Source organism: Marmota marmota, unplaced genomic scaffold (genome assembly GCF_001458135.2).
Source record: "Marmota marmota marmota unplaced genomic scaffold, marMar, whole genome shotgun sequence".
NCBI lineage: Eukaryota > Metazoa > Chordata > Mammalia > Rodentia > Sciuridae > Marmota > Marmota marmota.
In genome coordinates this window covers 11,435,577-11,455,874 of record NW_025999942.1, presented here as the reverse complement: position 1 = coordinate 11,455,874, position 20,298 = coordinate 11,435,577, and the positions used below count along the sequence as shown (strand labels likewise).

Sequence of the window (20,298 nt, the reverse complement as noted above, 5' to 3'; positions counted from 1 at the left end):
AGACCCTTAGGTTCAGAAAGCTCCCTGGTCATAGCTATTCCACTGGCAAAGATGATGACTGGGATCCGCAGTTGTGTCCTGCTGGCCATGACATCCTAACTGAAAAGTGTCTGTTTACGTAGGACAAGAGCTGATCTTGTAGTACCCAGTGACAGGCAACTTCCACACTTGCACTGCAACCTAAGCCAGGGGAATGGGGCCTCCCCAGAGATGGGTAAGCAGTGCAGGGGCGGTGGACGACCTAAGACAGGGGCTACTTGATTCCCGTTGACATGCAAAAAACAAAAAAGGGGGACTTGCTGGTAGCAGGCCCACCCTGGCCCCTGGGGACTCAACCCCCAGTTCTTTGTTATGCATGTCAATGTGGCCAGCTCACAAGGCCATGACGCGGGCTTGCGGTCTCCTGTTTATCTGCCTCGAGCATATGTGTCTCTCGGGAACATCTTGACCTGTTCGAGCCTCCTGATAGGGAACGGTGACGTGACGGTAACCCAAGGACGCAGTTATTACTCTTCCCTCCTCACTTTTGAGTGATTTCCCGCAGCTGTTAAAAAGATATATAAGGGGAACAAATTTGGCAATAAAGCGTGCACGCTTCCTCCTGGATGAAGAACCTTGGTGTCCTGTGTATTCTTAACCCCGCCGTCCCTCGCTGGACTCGGCTCTGTTAGCCGGACGTGGCACTGGTAACCAGGATAATTACAATAGGCCTCAGGAAATTTTATTAACACAGTTCACTATAAGACCCAGTAGATACAGATACAGCTGAGATCTAACATGTATAAATAGAAAAAGTGATTGTGAGGAAAAATAAAATAGCTATGTTCTCCAAAACCTCTAGATTCTTTCAAGAACATCTGATGGCCTTGAAAAAAAAATGAGATATTGGGTCAGTGAGTCCTTTGGTAACATTGATTGGTTTAGAGACAAAAAATTCACATGTTCATTCAGTCATTTCATTTATTCATCCATCTATTCATCTAATGTATGGGTTGCCTTTACCTAAGTGTGCAAGGGCTTATACTGAATGTGGTGAGTATACTGGAAATTATTTTACCTATATATCAGCCAATTAGCCAGCCCATAATTTCTACCTTATATTTACAAAATATGTCTATATATCTAACAATTCAACATAACTAAGGAAGTTTCTCCCCGCCAAAATGGTGCAGTTCTCATGAAAAAGCATAGTTTCCTGTTTGTTTGTAAACAGGGGCTTGTATTGACTATAAGGAAGTCACATAGAGGTATTGATTAGTACCAGTGAAAGACATTTGAAACAAATACAGATCTCTGGTGCTCACTCTGAATATCTACTTTTTAGAACAATTTATATTGTAGGCCTAAAGGAATAGAAAGAAAGAAAAAGGAAGAAATGAAGGTCATAATGAAAGAATAAAGAAAGAAAGGAAGGGAGTAAGATCGTTTTGATATATCTAGTAGACAAATACTCTAATTTATCATTTTTTTCTACACAGTTAAAACATTAATTTTGAAAACCATACTTAAATTGGTTTCATATTGATTATAATTCCTGTTTATTCCAAGAAGGTACAGTTAATATGTTTCTGAATTTCCAGGTAAAATTTTTGCTGGCTAATTGCTAATATATTCATTGTAACACAGTTTTTCTAATGAAATATGTGTCTGATGTCACTCCAAATCACCTTTATTACTGATTAAATCTTTAAATTGACAGAATTCAAGAGGATGATTTAACTCAAAAACCTCATCTTTAAATATATTTATAGGTTTCTATATTCCTAACTTTATATAATGTTTCACTTCACATTACCTAACCTCCTTTTGAAAGAAGAGCATATTGTTGCTTGTGAAAAATAAAATCCTCTGTTTATTTAGAGGTTGGAATGCTCAGTATATGTGGATAATGGTACCTTCCTTTCACACTAGTATTGAAATCTTGTGTTTTCAGATCAGATATAATCTCAAGATTCATGTATGTATTTATGCATATCTTCACTTTAGAAAAAATTTCAAGATGTCTGTAAATATTTATTTATTACCCATCCTCTTTAAGTTTATGATGTAGATGTCTTTATATTAAAACTAAATTGAAGTTAACATAGTGGTACAAGGATAGTCACAAAATAATAAAAACCAAAAATTATGTCTCATTTTCTTACATACAAGTAAAAAAAATTAATGATGGATAACAGATCACTTCAAATGTTATGTGTGTATGGGGTGTATGAGTGCTGATACCTATAAAATGCATTGCTGTTTCTCTACCAGTTTAATCATCAGCTCATTTTTGAACCTAGACCTAGCAGCAAAAATTGTCTTCAGAAACAAAACTGCCAATGCACTGCTATTAACTTTCATTATTTTTTTTGAAATATCTAAACTCCATTTTTTTAAAGCTTCCAGTCTATATGTCTCACAGAACGTGGGAGTTTCTAGCAGCAGAGAAGTGGCTGAGCCTGCAATGACAGCTGAGGTGGAAGTAAATAGATTTCCCATACAAGATCAGGAGCTGTCAGCACTGTCAGTCTACATTCTCATGATAAGCACACCATTTTAAACCTTTGGCGAGACTTTTCTTAGCCTTCTCCCAACATTGTTTAATCTCATAGTGCTTCGTATATTTCACTCTGGCTGCAGCGATATGCAGTAAGTTCAGTAACTATTTCTAAACTCTGAAAATATTGCTGTCCTCCCTATCATAGAAATTCAAGTGATCCTCCACTCCAAGGAACTTTACATGGAGACTCCCTGAGGTCTTTATACCTATCCCTTTAGGATGTTAACTATATTACTTGACATTTAGAAGTATTTTATACAATATGCTTTCCAGTGTTGCCTGTGTATTTATGAATTTTTATATGACATATTATTTGTTTTAATTCTGCTCACAGCAGCAAACATTTTTAATATACTCTCTTTTCAGTTTAGTCTAATTCTAGAAAGTTAAGGATTCTACCATCTCTTCTAAAGATGGAATCTCTTGATTTCACCTTATGCCTCTTGCACCTTATGCCCATAAGGGCTTCATTTCCTTTTATTAAACCGAGTTAGATCACATGGTTTGTGAATATCCTCCTTTGATGTAACCCCAAAATTTTATCTTCATTTACAATATAACTTAGAAAAATTTGTTCTCTATTTCAATCACATCTTATTTCTCCTGAATTTACTTTTAAATTCTTAGACTTCTTTCTCTTTGAATGCTAAAGAGTTCTCCCAAACACACTTCCAGCTGCCAACTTTAATTTTTAATTCACCGGGAAAATAGAAATCAGTTGAAGAAAATTGTCCATTCTTTTCCCACGAATGTACTCACATTCCTGAATTAAGCCACACAATCTGCCTAAAATATATGTGTGCGCTTGCTATCTCTCTCTCTCTCTAAAAAATGGGGGAAAAAGAAGACAAAGCAAAACAAAAAATAAATTCCCTGGACTCTATATCATCTTGGGCTTATTACCCTTTCTTTTGTATCCTTTAAGAAAAATTCCAAAATGTTTCAACATTGCCCATTTTCTCTGTTTTCCTTTCAACTTCCTTTTTACCCACATCACATTGACAATGACTTTCATAGTGTTAAATCCAATAGTTAATGTTCAGTTCTGATTTGTTTGATAATGAAAAAAAAATATGAGAGTGTTAATCATGTTGTTTATCTTAAAATATGATTTTAATCTGGGTGCTGGATAAGAAGTCTCATTGTTCACCCAAACTCTAGTTGTCAATCTTCCTCATTATCTCCTTTGGATTATCAACAAATTCTTTGAATTTGGGTGCTTTAGAACTCAGTTCCCAAAACCCTTTTCCCTTTATTTCCCTTTACTGTGAATATTCCACAATTTACATCACTCAACAGGGTACCACCAATAAAATTCAAGCCTGTTAGGTTCCTGTATGTTTGACTATAACATATCCAATATGAAAGACATTATTCTAGCCCTTTTCCCCAAGCCAATATCCAGTAGTCTTCATTATCTTCATAAGTAGCATCTCCATTCTTCTGTTTAATCAGTTAAAAAATGATGCGTCTTATTGTGTGATTTTCCCAGAAACAGACAATGAGAAATTTGAGTACCAGTATTTAATTTTGGAGGTACACCACTGACATACAGTAAGGAAGTAAGGCAATCTAAAAAACAAACAAACAAACAAACAAAAAGCAGGGGCTGGAGTTATCATACCTATAAGGGAGGGGACTGAAGGTATTTGTGTATCATCTCCCAGTAAAGCATGGGAGGAGGACTCCTTTCAGGGCTCTGAAATTCCCATGAGAAAAAGTGTTTTTGTTTTTTTTTAATTTTAATTGATTATATTTTCTAATTGATTTTATTTTTAAATACATGACTTCAGAATGTATTACAGTTCTTATTATTACACATATAGAACACAATTTTTCATCTCTCTGTTTGTAAATAAAGTATGTTCATACCAATTCTTGTGTTCATACATTCATACATTTTTTGATTTTCATTTCTCTAATTGTGAGAGATGATGAACATTTTTTTCATATATTTGTTAATTGATTGCATATCTTCTTCTGAGAAGTGTCCATTCAAGTCTTTGGCCCATTTATTGATTGGATTATTTGTTTTTTTGGTGCTTAGCTTTTTGAGTTCTTTATATACCCTAGACCCATAATAGCTAAAGCAATCCTTAGCAGGAAGAGTAAAGCATGTGGCATCACTATACCAGACCTTAAACTATACTACAGAGTAATAGTAACAAAAACAGCATGGTATTGACACTAAAACAAACTGGTAGACCAATGGTACAGAAAAGAGACACAGAGACTAACCCACAAAATTAAAATTATCTTATATTACACAAACGAACCAAAAAACATGCATTGGAGAAAAGATAGACTCTTCAACAAATGGTGATGGGAAAACTGGAAATCCATATGCAACAAAATTAAATTAAACCCCTATCTCTCACCATGCACAAAACTTGACACAAAGTAGATCAAGGACCTAAGAACTAAACCAGAGACTCTCCTTCTAATTGAAGAAAATGTAGGCCCTAATCATCATGTGGAATTGTGCCCCAACTTTTTAAATAAGACTCCTATAGCACAAGAATTAAAACCAAGAATCAATAAATGGGTTGGACTCAAACTAAAAGTTTCTTCTCAGAAAAAAAAAAAATCTGTGAGGTGACTAGAGGGCCTACATCATCTTGGGAGCAACTTTTTACCATGAGAAAAAGTTTTTAGGCAAAAGACACCAGTACTAGAACAGAAGTCCTGAATGAACTCTGAATAAGGAAGATTGGAATATGGCTAGGGTTCTGGCCATATTTGGTACACCTGATTCTGAACACTCTTAAAATCAACATTCAACCATATTCACCTTTGAAATAAAAAAATGGCTACATTCACTACCTCCACTGCTGCACTAAGCCATCATCATTTGTTAGTGTAATGTTGGTTTGGTATTTGTGAAGTATACTGATTGGAATTGATTTTGGAGTAAATTGAAAAAATAAAAATAAGGTAATTCATGAAGACCACTCTTCCCATTACAGCAAAAAAAAAAAAAAATGGAGATTTACAGTTGGTGAATATAAAGAAAAGTGGGTTCCAGATTGATATGTACTTTCAAGAATAAAGAAACTAACTTCATTAGTATGATAATAGGGATTTTGCCAAAAAGGACAAAACTAATGATGTCAAACAGATAGAAGCCTCTAAAGCAAAATACTTAAGTATACAAAAAGTGAAGGTATCACCAGAACACTGGTGCCAGGTTTAACTTTTGTAAATACTGAACATTAATATCAAATAATAGAAAATAGGCAGAATTTATGATAACAAATGCAAGGAAACATATGTGTCCAAATTCTGCTCAGATAGTCTTAGTGTTTATGATATTGAATGAACTTGTTAATATGAATAATGATGATAAAGGATAGTAGGAAGTTGGAGGAGAGAAGGGATTATGAGCAAATTTTCAAGGAGAATGAGAGAATAAATAGAATAGAAAATGTATTATGGGTTTATTATAATTTCATAATTATTCTTCACAAATTTAATATTTATTTTTAAAAGTAAGCTTCATCATGCTATTTCTGGACTTTAATATCCTCACTGTAGGCATGAAAGCAAAGCAGTTACCTTTTGTTTCTTGCATGATGTGGCCTTTGGTCAGTTTATTCACCACTACCCACTCCTCACCTTCCTTTGATTCATCAACCATGTCAAGCTGGCTTCCATCTCTGAGATTTTGCCTGAAAATATTTCACCCTCAAAAGACTGTCATGCTCCTTCAGTTTCTTCAAATTTGCAACAACATCTCCTTATGAGAGATACCTTCAGAACTCACAAGCCTAAATATAACATAGTTCACCATCTTTCCCACCAACCCTGCTGCCACCATTCTGCAGTTTCCTTATGCTATTGTTCTGTTCTTCTTAGAATTTACCAGTGGCTGTGTATATATTGCTTAGCTCGCTCTTCTGCACCATATGGTTGGGGTGAGAAGGGGCTTCACTGAGTTTATCCTTGTGCCAAAAGCAATGCCTGAAATTCAACTGATACTTATTGAAATAATTTAAGTCATAAAAATATTTACATAAATATAAATACCAGATATCATGTGTTGCTATCTTTAAAATCTTTTCATTTTCTATAGCTGGAGTTCACATCAAGAATTATTAAAAGTGAATGACTAGGAACCCTGTTTTTAAAAAAAGAGGATTATGAAATGAATACTGTTGTTTTCAGATAAAATTAACAACTGCAGAAAATATACTGGTGAAAAGTCTCATTTGTTTCACTGCAGTTGATTTTTACATGATGACAATTTTTGACAATAACTGTCAGTTATTCATCTGATGTTTTGGGCTAGGTGGGTAGTTCTGCCTGCCACAGTATCTCATTAAATATCTTTGTGTTTTTAGAGTTTGTGTATATATGTTTCATGATGGAAAATAAGTTATTATAAAATAGATTTATATTTTTCAAGGACATTCAGAACCTTCTGACAAAATTAAGATACATTTACATTTTGCTATTTAGACTCTCAAATCTTAAGCCAATAACAGATTCTCTATTTTTTTAATTATTAAAATACTTTTCTTATACAACAAATCAAATATCTGAGAAACTACAGTGAACAGTACATTGAGTCTTAATGTCCATAACTCAGCTTCACCATTTATTGTCTCCTAATCTTTTTTCATCTATCAACTCTAGGTTTTTATTCTCCCTTAAAGTAGATTCCAGTCATTTTGCTATTTTGTTAGCAAATATTTAATATGTTTCTATAACAAAGGACAGTACTATTTTAAATATGCATATTGTAGACTTATAATACTTAGTAGCCGGACCGCATTTTAATATCTCTAATTATTTAAAATGTTTTATTTTCATCACAGCTTTGTGCAAATAAGAATATAAATATTTGCTATTTCTCTATTCCCTTTCATTATTCCTCTTTTTAAATTTTGGATGAAAGCAGAACATATATGATATCGCAATTCTATGTGTGAAACATATATATAATGTTTAACTTTATGTAAATAATATAAAATGTTCATTTTTATAATATCCATATTTATATATATATATGTATTGATCATATTTTTAAAAATGTATGTATTGTCCATATGTCTTTGTGTGTATATTTCTTCCTCTCCTTTTTATACAAATAATTCTTATTGTTTCTTCTCCATAAAAATGTATCCTTAGTATCATTACAAATCAGAATTTTGTGACCACTATGGTCTGAATGTTTGTGTTCTCTCAAAATTTATGTCTTGAAACCTAATCCCCAATGTGCTGGCATTAGGAGGTAGGGCTTTGGAAAGAAATTAAATGATATAGGAGAAGTTCTTACAAATGGGATTAGTGTCTTTATAAAAGAAGCCTCTGAGCAGTCTCCTACCTTTTCCATTATATGAGGACACAGGAGGAAATGCTGTGAACCAGGAAGTGGGCCTTCTCTAGGCATTAAAGTTGCTGCTGGTGTGATCTCAAACTTCCCAACCTTCAGAACAAGAGAAATATCTCTTGCTAATTTTTTTGTTACAGAATCTCAAAAGAAATATGATGGTGATATAATCCATAAAATTTTACATATAAGTGTACAAATCTCATTATAGTAAAAGCAGTTTATTTAATTAATTTAATATCAATGGACATCTTGATGTTTTCTGTTTTATTTATTCATTCTCTCTTTTTTTCTTTTGAGATTCCTATAAATTTTAAATGTTCTTCCTGTTCACAAGTTTGCTTATTTCTTTGTGCCAGAATAAATTTTGAATTTTTATCAAATGCTCTTGAGCATCTGTTGAGAAGCTTGTACTGTTTGTTTCCTTTGGTATGTTAGTACTATTCATTTTATATATTTTATAATAAAATTATTTATGTAGATTTGGTAGGTAATGGGTCAGAATTTATCACTGAATTAGATTTATGGGCATATTATATTTTTCATATCCCACTAAATAACAATAATTAGCATTTTTAAGATTTTAATAGCAGTTATAACAAAGTTAATCTTCTCACTTTAATTCTTATTTTCATTTTGTTGTAATATATAAAATATATCATTCCCCCTCTGAACTTTCTTGAATTGTTTTACAAGTAAGCTTTTGGGAACACTTCACATCCAAAGCATAACAGATTTTGAGTAGGAATTGAAGCTGAGTTATAGTACCGAGGGAAAACTCTCAGTAAAGGTACTATTTAATAAAATATCTTAATGATGAAAGTTGGGTTGGTTAAGGAACAGAAATTTAGCGGGGCTCACACTGGTAATCCCAGGAATTCAGGAGGCTGAGGCATAAATATTTCAAATTCAAGGTCAGCCTCGAAAACTAGGGAGAACCTACCGATCTCAAAACGAAAAATAAAAAGGACTGGGCATGTAGCTCAGTGGTAGAGGCTTTAGTCACAAAAAAAATAAAACCAAAACCAAAAATAGATAAAAAGGAAGAAATTCCAAATTTACACAATGTAACTGAAACTCTCAAAAAAGAATATGGGGGAAAATACATACATGCCATAACTTGGAAGGTCTTCTGTGCCACAGTGAGTTTTGGTCTCATATTCATTACTTTCCATTTCTCAAATCTCAGCTGTAATTTTACCTCATTCTCTTTTGTACAATAAACATCAGAATTCACCATCTAATGCATTAAACAAAACATTTTCAGGCTACCATATCTGTACCACTTTGAACCTTTCAATATATTCTGGGACTTTCTGCTTTTAGGTAAGCCTGAATAAAATTGGGATGACATTTTGAAGTTTCCCAAAGTCATTGCTATCTAACTGCTATCTTTATACTTCTCCCTAGTCCTATTTTCTGTTACTCCATTCCTTACTCCAGCACATCTTGCAGTTCCTTGATCTCCTCTATCTAATGAGCAAGGGCTCTGCCTCTTGGCAGATACACTCCAGGTGTTCTGTTCTCTAGGGGATTTTAAAATATTGAAAATAGTTAAAAGATGTCTTACTCTATTAAGCCTGCTCTAACAAAATATCTTATCCTGGTTAATTTACAAATGATAGAAATGCATTTCTCACAGTTCTGGAGGCTGAGCAGACCAAGATCAGAGCAGACCAAGATCAGAGCAGACCAAGATCAGTGCTGGCAGAGTTGATGTCTGTCACTTCCTGCATCATCAGTGGCCTCTTTTGTGATTTTCTCAAGTAGCACAAGGGTTGAAGGTTTGAATACTTTATCTTCACATGATGAAGGAGGTAACAACTCTTTTGAATCTCTTTTATCAGATTTTCTAATGAATTCAGAAGGACCATATACTGGTGACTTAATCACTTCCCAAAGGCCCTGTCTCTTAATACTAGCTCAATGGTGATGAATTTAAAACATGCAATTTGGGAAAATACATCCCACACATAGTAATGGATATCATTATTGTTTGGGGGGTAAAATTAGGGTATAGAGACCTTTCAGAATAAAGAATAGTAACTTTCCAAAATTTGTGGCATCCAATGGAGACTATTTAAAATTTAACAAAACCCTTACTAGTAATAAAATCTGGTTATAATCAGTTTTCAAAGTAATTTTCTTTAAGAACCTCTAGGAAAAGAGGAATTATTGAGGATTGACCCAAGTATTTGAGATTCCAACTCATACCATCTATTTAAAATATTTATTTAAATTAATAAAAGAGTTTCTTCGGATTTTGGCAAAATTTACCACAAGGCTTTATGAAATGACAGTAGTTCAGTCTGCAGCTTCATCTCTCTTCCTTCTCACTTCATAGCTCTATAGACCATATTCAGTCCATTTTTGAGAGTTATTATTCCGTAGGATAGATCATTCCTTCTGAGAGGTTTATGTTCTTTCTTCTAGCTCTTGTTTTCTTTCTGCATGTGTTATCACTTGACAGATTGCTGATCGGTCATAAAAAATCAGATCAAATGTAACCATGTGACGCTTTCTTGTTTTACAAATATCTTTACTCCTTTTTTCTGTTTACATAAATATATCATTTAACTGTTTATATATTCACTGTCCCATATGATGGTGAGTTCCTGAAGCACTGTAGGGGCAATACACTTCATTCTTATTTTCTTTATTGTAAGTGGTAACATAATTGTACATACATTCACACAAATGAGCTATATGATACTTCAGAATGAAATATGAATTTCACATTAAGTTCTACATATGTAGCACACATATTTATGCTCTCACCACACACATTGTTCTTTCTTTCTTCTAACCCTGTAGTTCTTAAACTTCACACATATTATAATTATCTGCAGACACTTTGAAACTTGGATACTTCTGGCCCCTACCTTAAGAGATTCATTTATGCATTTCAAACAGGTACTCCAGGTTATTGTGATGCAGACATTCCACAGATAGCACTTTGAAAAGCAATGTACAGCCTACACTACAGGCTTTAATATATTCAGGGCTCCACTGAAGCATAAGGTAAAACAATCCATGCATGTTGAGCCCAGATAGGGTCAATTAATTGAGACTACATTTTAAAAGAAGCTTTTACGGCAATGCCCTTCCACCACTAGGTGTCATTGTTAATAATGTCTCATTCATTTTGTGATAGCTAACGTTTTGAAGGTTTCCCTGCTCTTTCTATAAAGACTTCAAATTCATAAAAGTGGATGATTAGTCCTCTAATTTCAGTTAGAGCAGACAGGAATCTTTTCACATAGAGAACAAGCATATTTTCTTGTACTCTTTTATTTTTCCAATAAGCTTTAAATTCCTTTGTTCCTGTTTATGTCAATAAAAGACAAATGAACTTTGATACCTCTGAAAACAAATATGCCAAGGTAGGGAACTGTGACTTGAGCTGATGCTGTCTACCTCCGTGACACATCAAGCTGAAAGCCTTTCTGCCTGTCTATCGATCTACACATTTAGAAGGGTTTGACAAGCATGCTATTTTAGCAAGAAACAATACAAAGGGGAGAAAAAATATCCTTCATTGTATTTAAGCCTCGGGCTCCTCAAGGCTTCAGCCTGGGGGAATTGGATTCTTCTTCACAGGATGCAATTGTTGTCTGGGCTGAAATTTCCAATACACCTGAAATTATTTTCAATTACATTGAGTTAGACATGACCTCAAGGTAAAATTTTATATTAAGTGGATAACTGATGGTTGTTACTACAGGAAAAAGACACACAAGTGCTAGAAATAAAATGAGTTGAAATAAGAAATTGAACTGTTATCTAGCATTCAGAATAAAAGAGTATTCTATATACACTGTTCTTTGGAGCACTGAGGCCCCTTTGGAGACAGCATTTGTTTAGGGATTTATCTGTTAAGTTCTTAGTTCTAAGTTTTGTATGACATTCTTTTACATTTTTATTATTACATTATTTCCAAATATCTAAAACTTCTTTCAAAATTGATCCTAAAGTTTTCTATTTCTCAGGCAAATATTCAACTATCCTTATACCAAGTTTTTATTCATTCCATAATCCATTTACTTACAAATATTTATTATTTTATAGATTTTTCTATAGAATCAGAGTAATGTAAAATGCCAAAAGTTATTCAATTTTGCCTTTTATATGTCCCATGCAATATTAATCTAACTATATTTTTTGAGAAATCATAGCTAACTTACTATCATATCTTATATAGTAAAAAAAGCTTTTCAAAAAAGTACTTTCTTAATTATAAAATAACTAATAAAATGAGTTTAAATTCTAGACATCTAATTAAATAAAATATCTGAATATCTTAATTTTTTAAGATTTAGTTGGCTAATGAGTATTCTATATATCTAGCATTTTTTCATCATTTAAGGAAATATTTTACTATTTATATAAAAAATCATTTGAAAAAAACTAATAATCCAAGTTTTATTCCACTTGTAATCCAATAAAAATACTATAATTGGTTTTAATTAAAAAGTTGCTATAGATATAAATATTTCAAAAATATATTTCAACAATTTTGAAAATTAATCTATTTTATTTCATTTTATATTTAGAATCAAAATTAATAGCCTATTTTATGAAAAAATACTGATGAATTTATTTAATTAAGCCTCTTTTTAAAAGTGAGATAGACTATGCATCTTAATATGCACTGATTATTGATACATTACTTCAGGATATAATTCAGAAAATCCACACTTAGCTTGGATATCCTATCATCAATACATTTTCTTTCAGAGAAAAGCAATGTTTCATCATTATGAATTAATTATTCTTAAAACATCAGATCTAACATATTCCAATCATTATTGATAAAATATATTTATCATACAAAGAGAACTGAATTATAGCTCTACATTTCCCATAATATACTGCTTTTGTTGATTTACACAGGGTTGGATAATTGAGATAACTTATTAAAGTTTCACAGGATATAAAGATTAAATAAATGTAAAAGATAAAGTACAGGAGGAGAAAGAAAATGTAAACAGTTGTACAGATCTATGAAGTTCTGCCAACCATGGTCTTAGTGTTTTTTCTTGGTCACATTAAATACATCTCATGTCTGTATTATGAACAGTTAAGATACCTGGAAACTTATCTCAAATTTGAGAAGCTCGGGCCTGAGTTTACTGAGGAATATTTTATATCCCCCACTGGTCAAGAAATTTAAGTCTGCATACAAAACATCAATCTAACCTCCAGGGGAATTTCTAGTTTTCATCAATTTGGTGTAGTGCAAGTAACTGGAACATCTTACTGTATCTTAGCTTGGCCAGAGGTCAGTACTGCCTCTTCAGACACACAGAGATGTAGGTATTGTCCTCTCCCACTCCCACTTATAAAGTAGCTCTGTTCTTTTTTTTTTTAATTTGTTTTAATTAGTTACACATGATAGTGCAATGACCTTGACATATCATACATTTGAATCAGATGGGATATAATATCTCATTTTCCTTAGTATACAGGTTGCAGAATCACATTGGTCATGCATTCACATATATACACACAGTAATAATAATGTCTGCTTGATTCTACTATCCTTCTTATCTCCCCAAAACCTCCCCTCCCCTCCTATCACTTCTCTCTACATAATCTAGGGTAATGCTATTTTTTTTCCCTCACATCTTCATACATGTATTTTGTATAACAATGAGGGTCTCTTTCCATGCAATTACCTTTCTCCCTCCCTTTCCCTCCCACCCCTCTTCCCTATGTAGAGGTAATCTTCTTCCCATGCTCTTCCTCTCTTCTGATAGACCCAGCCTGATTTTCTCTTAAAATTGGGAGCCATATCGCCACAAAGCCATGAAAAGATAATTTTGGCTTTACTATAAATTACTGCAAATTCTGAACTAGCTTGGAATGCCTGCCCAGGCCTTGAACTCACCCATGCCAGGCTCTCTCTGACTAGATAGCAGCCCTCTCTGAAACTTTAGTGACGCCTCATAAATCTTGGCCTTCCCTGGCCTTCCCTTGGCCTTCCCTCTCTGAGGCTCTAATGACCTTCATAAATTCTGATGCTGGGGCCAGCAAAAATGTTATGCTCATCAAAGTTTTGTCATTGGTAACCCACCTTTGTGTAACTTTCTGGGCTATAAAGATGGGCTGCAAGAAAGCTGTGGGGCTATCTTGTTCCCGCAGTTTTTGTGGGGACAGGCAGCCCAGCCAGTCAAAATAATAAGCTTGCTTTAATTTGATTTTAATTAGAGTCAGTGGTCTTTTCTTGTGTCCTGGTCTAACACTTCCCCATTTTGAGTCTCACCCCCATTATATCAGAGAAGACATTCAGCATTTGTTTTTTTGGGATTGGCTGACTTCACTTAGCATAATCTGCTCTAATGCCATCCATTTCCCTGCAAATGCCATGATCTTATTATTAAGTGTGGAGTAATATTCCATTGTGTATATATGCCACATTTTTTTTTTATCCATTCATCCATTGAAGGGCATCTAGGTTGGCTCCACAGTCTAGCTATTGTGAATTGTGCTGCTATAAACATTGATGTGGCTGAAACAGGTGGTATCAATATACCAGATCTTAAACTATACTACAGAGCAATAATAGCAAAAACAGCATGGTACTGGCACCAAAACAGGCTGGTGGACCAATGGTACAGGATAGATGACACAGAGACTAACCCCAAAACTACAACTACCTTATATTAGACAAAAGTGCTAAAAGCATTCACTGGAGAAAGGATAGCATCTTCAACAAATTGTGTTGGGAAAACTGCAAATCCATATGCAACAAAATGAAATTGAATCCCTATCTCTCACCATGCACAAAAGTTAACTAAAAATAGATCAAGGATCTAGGGATTAAACCAGAGACTCTGTGTCTAATAGAAGAAAAAGTAGGTTCTAATCTCCATCACAGGGGACTAGGCCCCAATTTCCTTAATAAGACACCTATAGCACAAGAATTAAAACCAAGAATCAACAAATGGGATGAATTCCAACTAAAAAGTTTTTTCTCAGCAAGAGAAATAATATGTGAGGTGAATAGGGAGCCCACATCCTGGGAACAAATTTTTACACCTCACACATCAGATAGAGCTCTAATCTCTAATCTCTAGGGCATACAAAGAACTCAAAAAGCTAAACACCAAAAAAATAAAAAAATAAAAAAAAAATAACTCAATCAACAAATGGACCAAGGACCTGAACAGACACTTCTCAGAAGAGGATATACAATCAATCAATCAACAAATATACCATAAAATGCTCATCATCTCTAGCAATCAGAGAAATGCAAATTAAAACTACCCTAAGATACCATCTCACTCCAGTAAGAAAGGCAGCCATGGTGAAGACAAACAACAAGTGCTGGTGAAGATACAGGGAAAAAAGGTACACTCATACATTGCAAATTTGTGACTGCAAATTGGTGCAGCCAATTTGGAAACAGTATGGAGATTCCTTGGAAAGTTGGAAATGGAACCACCATTTGACCCAGCTATTACTCTTCTCTATACCCAAAGGACCTAAAAATAGATCTATTTTTATACACTGTTGCTGCTGAACAAGCCATTTTAAAACTTTATAGCTCAGCATTCTTGGTGTTATTATCTTAATATCTAAATGGTAAGATAGTCAAGTTTTCCAACTACAGTTACGAGAATAAGCTGTATTAGCACTTAGTAAATTTTTTAAAATTCTGTTCTGTGACTTCCTCAGAAAACTAAAATGACCTTCTCTTCACAGTTAGATAAAATTATAACCATTCTTTCTTTATTCTCTAAGCCTAGCTCTTTGAAATCTACCTATACAATATAAAAAAAGAAGGATAAAGTACATCCATAAGAACAAAAATTCAATTCCATTTCTGCTCATTTTCTTTTGTTATAGACACAGATTCTCGCTTCTTTCCCCTTACATCCTGTGTGCCATATTTATTTCTTGACTATAAAATGCCTCAAGGCTAAGTAACCACTACATGTTGCAGCAGTTAATCTCAATTGTCAACTAGATTGGATTAAGTAATGCCAAGGATTGAGAGGCTTATGGGTGTATAGATAAGGATGTGTCTCAGAATGATTGAATTGTGGGATAGCCAATCAAAATAGAGACCCTCCCTAAGTGTAGGCACCACTGACCAATGGGATGATGACTTGGATAGAATAAAAGTTGGAAGAACAAGGAAGCAGCAGCAGATGCAAGCTCCATTCTTCTTGAACCGGTTCTTGTTTTCTTCTGTGATACTCAGCCTCTTGGACTGTGCAGTTTCTGGTTCTTCTAGCCCTCCAGCCTGCAGCCATTGTGGACTATCCAATTTCTAGTCAGGTAAGGCAACCTAATAAGTCCCCTTTTTATAATTATACTTCCAATTGATTGTGTTCCTCTAGAGAACCCTGGCTAATACACATTTATTTCTAAATAATATGAAATGAGGCCTTGAGCAAAAAATTATTTGTTGGTCTCCTCAAAATATGTGGCTTTCCTTTTTAGCTTTTTGACAGCATATAAGGTATTTTGCCTTTAGTTATGCAAAGCTACCAGTTATCATAGTATTTTTATCAATATAATCTAAGCATTTTCCACAGATATTCAAGCACATATTTACACACACACACATACACACACACACACTGAAATCTGACATATAACAGTTTGGGAATTGCTAACGCTTAAGTCTACATCACTACTGAGTATAAATTAAATTGCCTAAAACAAACAACAAACAAAGAACAAAAAAGTATGTAATAGAGGAGAGATGTAAAACTGAACTTCCAGAGAATTTTCTTCCCATCCTGAGATACTACTCTATCCTTTATTTCCATGTTAATTTGCTGAAGAAATAGCAAGTGCCTGCTAGAAAACTCTAATGATTTGTTTCCCAAACACTAGAGTAAATATAATTTTTGTTCCTGAAGTTAAACATATCAGCATTTACTATTTGGGTAATGCTAACAATCATAAATACGATCATGACAGTTACTTGATAGAGAATTAAGAACTCATTGGATGACTGTATAAATTTGATTGAAATATTTAAAAATAAAAAGTCATAATGTGAAAAGAAAAATTTATATTTTCTACATACGATTATTTAAGCTTCAATTTATATTTACTAAAAAAAATCACAACAAAAAAAGAACACTAATTTGATCCTACAAAGGTTTTATGTATAAAATTATACACAAATCTTACATATATAATTTATAAAGCATACATACTTTTCATTCAAAGGTTATTTTTTAGATATTAGTGTCTTTCTTTTTGGAGTTCTATTTATTTCATTTAGAAAATAAGGCTGGTCATACAATAGTACACACACACAAATACATACACACTGAAAGACATAATTATTTTTTAACTTAAAAATTGCATTTGTATTACTGTTAGAACTTCTATATTAGTCATGATAAAAATTAAAATTGTTTGTTCATAATACCAAAGAATAGCAATACAATTAAAACAGCAAAAATATAAAGAATTAAAAGTTCTAATTACTGAAGAACAATACAACATCAGTATTAAGCAATCCAGATATACATATTCATGGTAATATTATCCTTTAATTATAAAAGCTGGTGTGTTGAATTTTCAGTGATAAAAATAACCATGGTGTTGGTGGAATAAATCATTTCAGTTTACTTAATCTTGCACTTTCTGTGTCTTCAGCAAATAAACATGTGAACAGAGGGACAGTACTTCAGTTGTAGCATTAGCATCTCTAAAAGCCCCCAGCTGCATAGAGGACCTACATATGGCAAGAATGACTGGAATATATTGGGCAAAGGAAAAGTACAAGAAGATTAATTTGAAGAGGAAGATACAGACCAAATGATATAAAATCTTCCAGGTCATTATAAGTATTTAGAGTGTCTCAGCTATGCTGAGGACAGTCCTTGCAAAAAAAAATAACAAAGCCCAAATTACCTTTTTTAGAAGACTCTTCACCTTATGGCTGAAGAACAGTAAAATGAGGAGTAAGAAAAAAAATGTAGAGTAAGAACAGCCGTAAAGAGACAAGACAATAGGCTGGCTATGAGAAGTGTTCAAGTGAGATATAATGTAACTTGACTTAGCTTGATTGTTTTGGGAGACAAGTTCATGGGCTTATAGAGCATTTAGAAGACAGAGATGAGTGAATTCTCCAATGTTCAATCTTCAGTAGAAAATGATAAAATAAAGGATAACTAAAAAAATAAAATTAAGGCAGTGTGATTATCATTGAGGAGAAAAGTATTTTATTACTCAGCAAAATTGCCTGCTACTTATTCCAGATTGAATTTTCTTCTTTTATTGCAGTGTAGCCAGCACCCCACCAGGGTAGTTTCCTGCTCCGAAGGTGTGAGCCACATGAGAAAAAAAAAGTCTGAAATAATTAGTAAAGAAATGAGTCAGAGCCAGAAATTAGATTTAAAGGAGATGGAGCTCTTGATTTTCCTTCAGTACATATGGAAGCTAGAACTGAACAACTAAAAATGGCTCTGGTTTTTTATTTAAGAGAAAGTACATCAAAGGCAGGCATAAGGTTTCAGCAGGAGTCCTCTTGCTTCTGGGTGTGGCAGAGGTGTTTCAGAAAACAGGTTGATTGGCATCTTGGCAAGCCACACCCATCTCTGAGAGGCTGTGCAGCTGTGTGGCTCCAGCAGGCACTGCCATCTCTAGTGCAGTGCTGAACTTAGAACTAGGTAGGAAGTCACATGTATAGGACAGTCTCAAGCCACCAGGATTGCCACTGAGAGTTCCCACTGAGACTTTTCTTGCCTAATGGCTTCCATCTTGTTTTTAGTTCAGAAACAGTTCAAGAATGGCTCCCTGCATATTCTCCCCACCCCCTTATTTTATTTTAATTAATTTATTTTTTTTAGACAGGATCTCTTTAAGTTACCTATGCTGGGCTCAAATTCACAACCCTCCTGTCTCAGCCTCCCAAGTAGCTTTGATCATAGGTGTGTGAACACCACACCTGGATATGTACTACCTATTCTAAAAGACAAAGTCATACAAAGAATTTTAAGTTTCCTGATGTCTCTGTAACAACTGTTTAAAGATTTCTTTCATATAAAGTTATCAAATACATTTTTCTAATAATGCTTTTGAAGTTTACCACCTGAAAATTCTATAATTCACCTTCCCACTCATGCTAAGTATATGAAGAATCACCTTCTGTTGATCAATTATGAAATCAGAGCAGGTTGCCCTCAAGTTCGGCCTTACTAAAAGGATTCTTCTCCTTTGTTCATATAAATGCAGTAATTAAGTATCACAAATATTCATTAAATTTTCTGTCTAAAATTTATTTTTACAGAAATCGAGTGAGGACAGCCTGAGTATCCCGAGTTGTGGGTTCCTGGTATCCTTGCAAGTGAGCCACGCCTTCTCATCTACCTTCCACTGCCATTCTCCTTTGCTTTTACCCTCACTGATAGGCTCTCCAAGTCCCAAGGCCACTGCTCGCCTCCACCCACCACAGACCCATGGCTCAGAGAAAGGAACTCGACCTAACCGGCGTCAAGCAGAACACCCGAATGTGGCTAGTCAAGGTTCCTAAATATCTGTCACAGCAATGGGCTAAAGCCCCTGGAAGAGGTGAAGTTGGGAAACTGAGGATTGCCAAGAATCAAGGAAAGACTGAAGTATCATTTACTTTGAATGAGGATCTTGCAAATATTCATGATATTGGTGGAAAACCAGCCTCAGTCAGTGCTCCTAGAGAACATCCGTTTGTCTTGCAAAGTGTTGAAGGACAGATGTTAACAGTATTTTCTGAGAGCTCATCAGATAAACTCTCATTAGAAGGAAAGGTGGAACAAAGAGTCGAATGCCGACCTGTTGCCAGTGAAAACTACATGAGATTAAAGAGATTGCAAATAGAAGAATCTTCCAAACCTGTAAGGGTATCACAACAACTGGAGAAAGCTGTAACAACAAATTACAAGCCTGTTGCTGATCATCAATGTAATATTGAATATCAAAGGAAAAAGAAAAATGATGGAAAGCGAGTTAAGGCTGATAAACAATATGTATTAGACACGCTGTTTTGTGCCTTTGAGAAACATCAGTATTATAATCTTAAGGACTTGGTGGACATCACAAAACAACCCGTGGGATATCTAAAGGACATCTTGAAAGAAATTGGAATTTACAATATGAAAGGGATTCACAAAAACACATGGGAGCTGAAGCCAGAATATAGGCATTATCAAGGAGAAGAAAAGAGCAATTGAGAGGCCATGTAGCCAGGATGCTGAGGGAACAGCTGAAGGTTGATGTTAATCAAAGCTCAGATACCATACTATGTTTACTCCTATGTTAATAGGAGTACAATGACTGCTACTTTAGTTTCTTTTAGTACATTTTTGAAACTGGTAATTCTATAAAGTTTAAGTGTTTTATTAAGAAAAGGACAAATTTACTTATATACTTAACTTGTATTAAACTTGTAAATTCATGATGGGGAAAGGGGTTA

The 20,298-nt window shown here is 34.1% G+C and overlaps 1 protein-coding gene across 1 annotated transcript; it reads left to right on the top strand.

Annotated features, from left to right (window-relative positions):
* The first annotated feature begins 19,295 nt into the window (after positions 1-19,295).
* Positions 19,296-20,056, top strand: LOC107153319 (general transcription factor IIF subunit 2-like). The gene has a single exon (XM_048801239.1). It carries the CDS (start codon positions 19,307-19,309, stop codon positions 20,054-20,056), a length of 750 nt encoding a protein of 249 aa, XP_048657196.1. The 5' UTR covers positions 19,296-19,306.
* Positions 20,057-20,298: the final 242 nt, after the last annotated feature.

What these genes read in the sequence shown, in the direction of transcription:
- LOC107153319 (XM_048801239.1), top strand. Translation starts at nt 19,307, where the DNA reads ATGGCTCAGAGAAAGGAACTCGACCTAACCGGCGTCAAGCAGAACACC.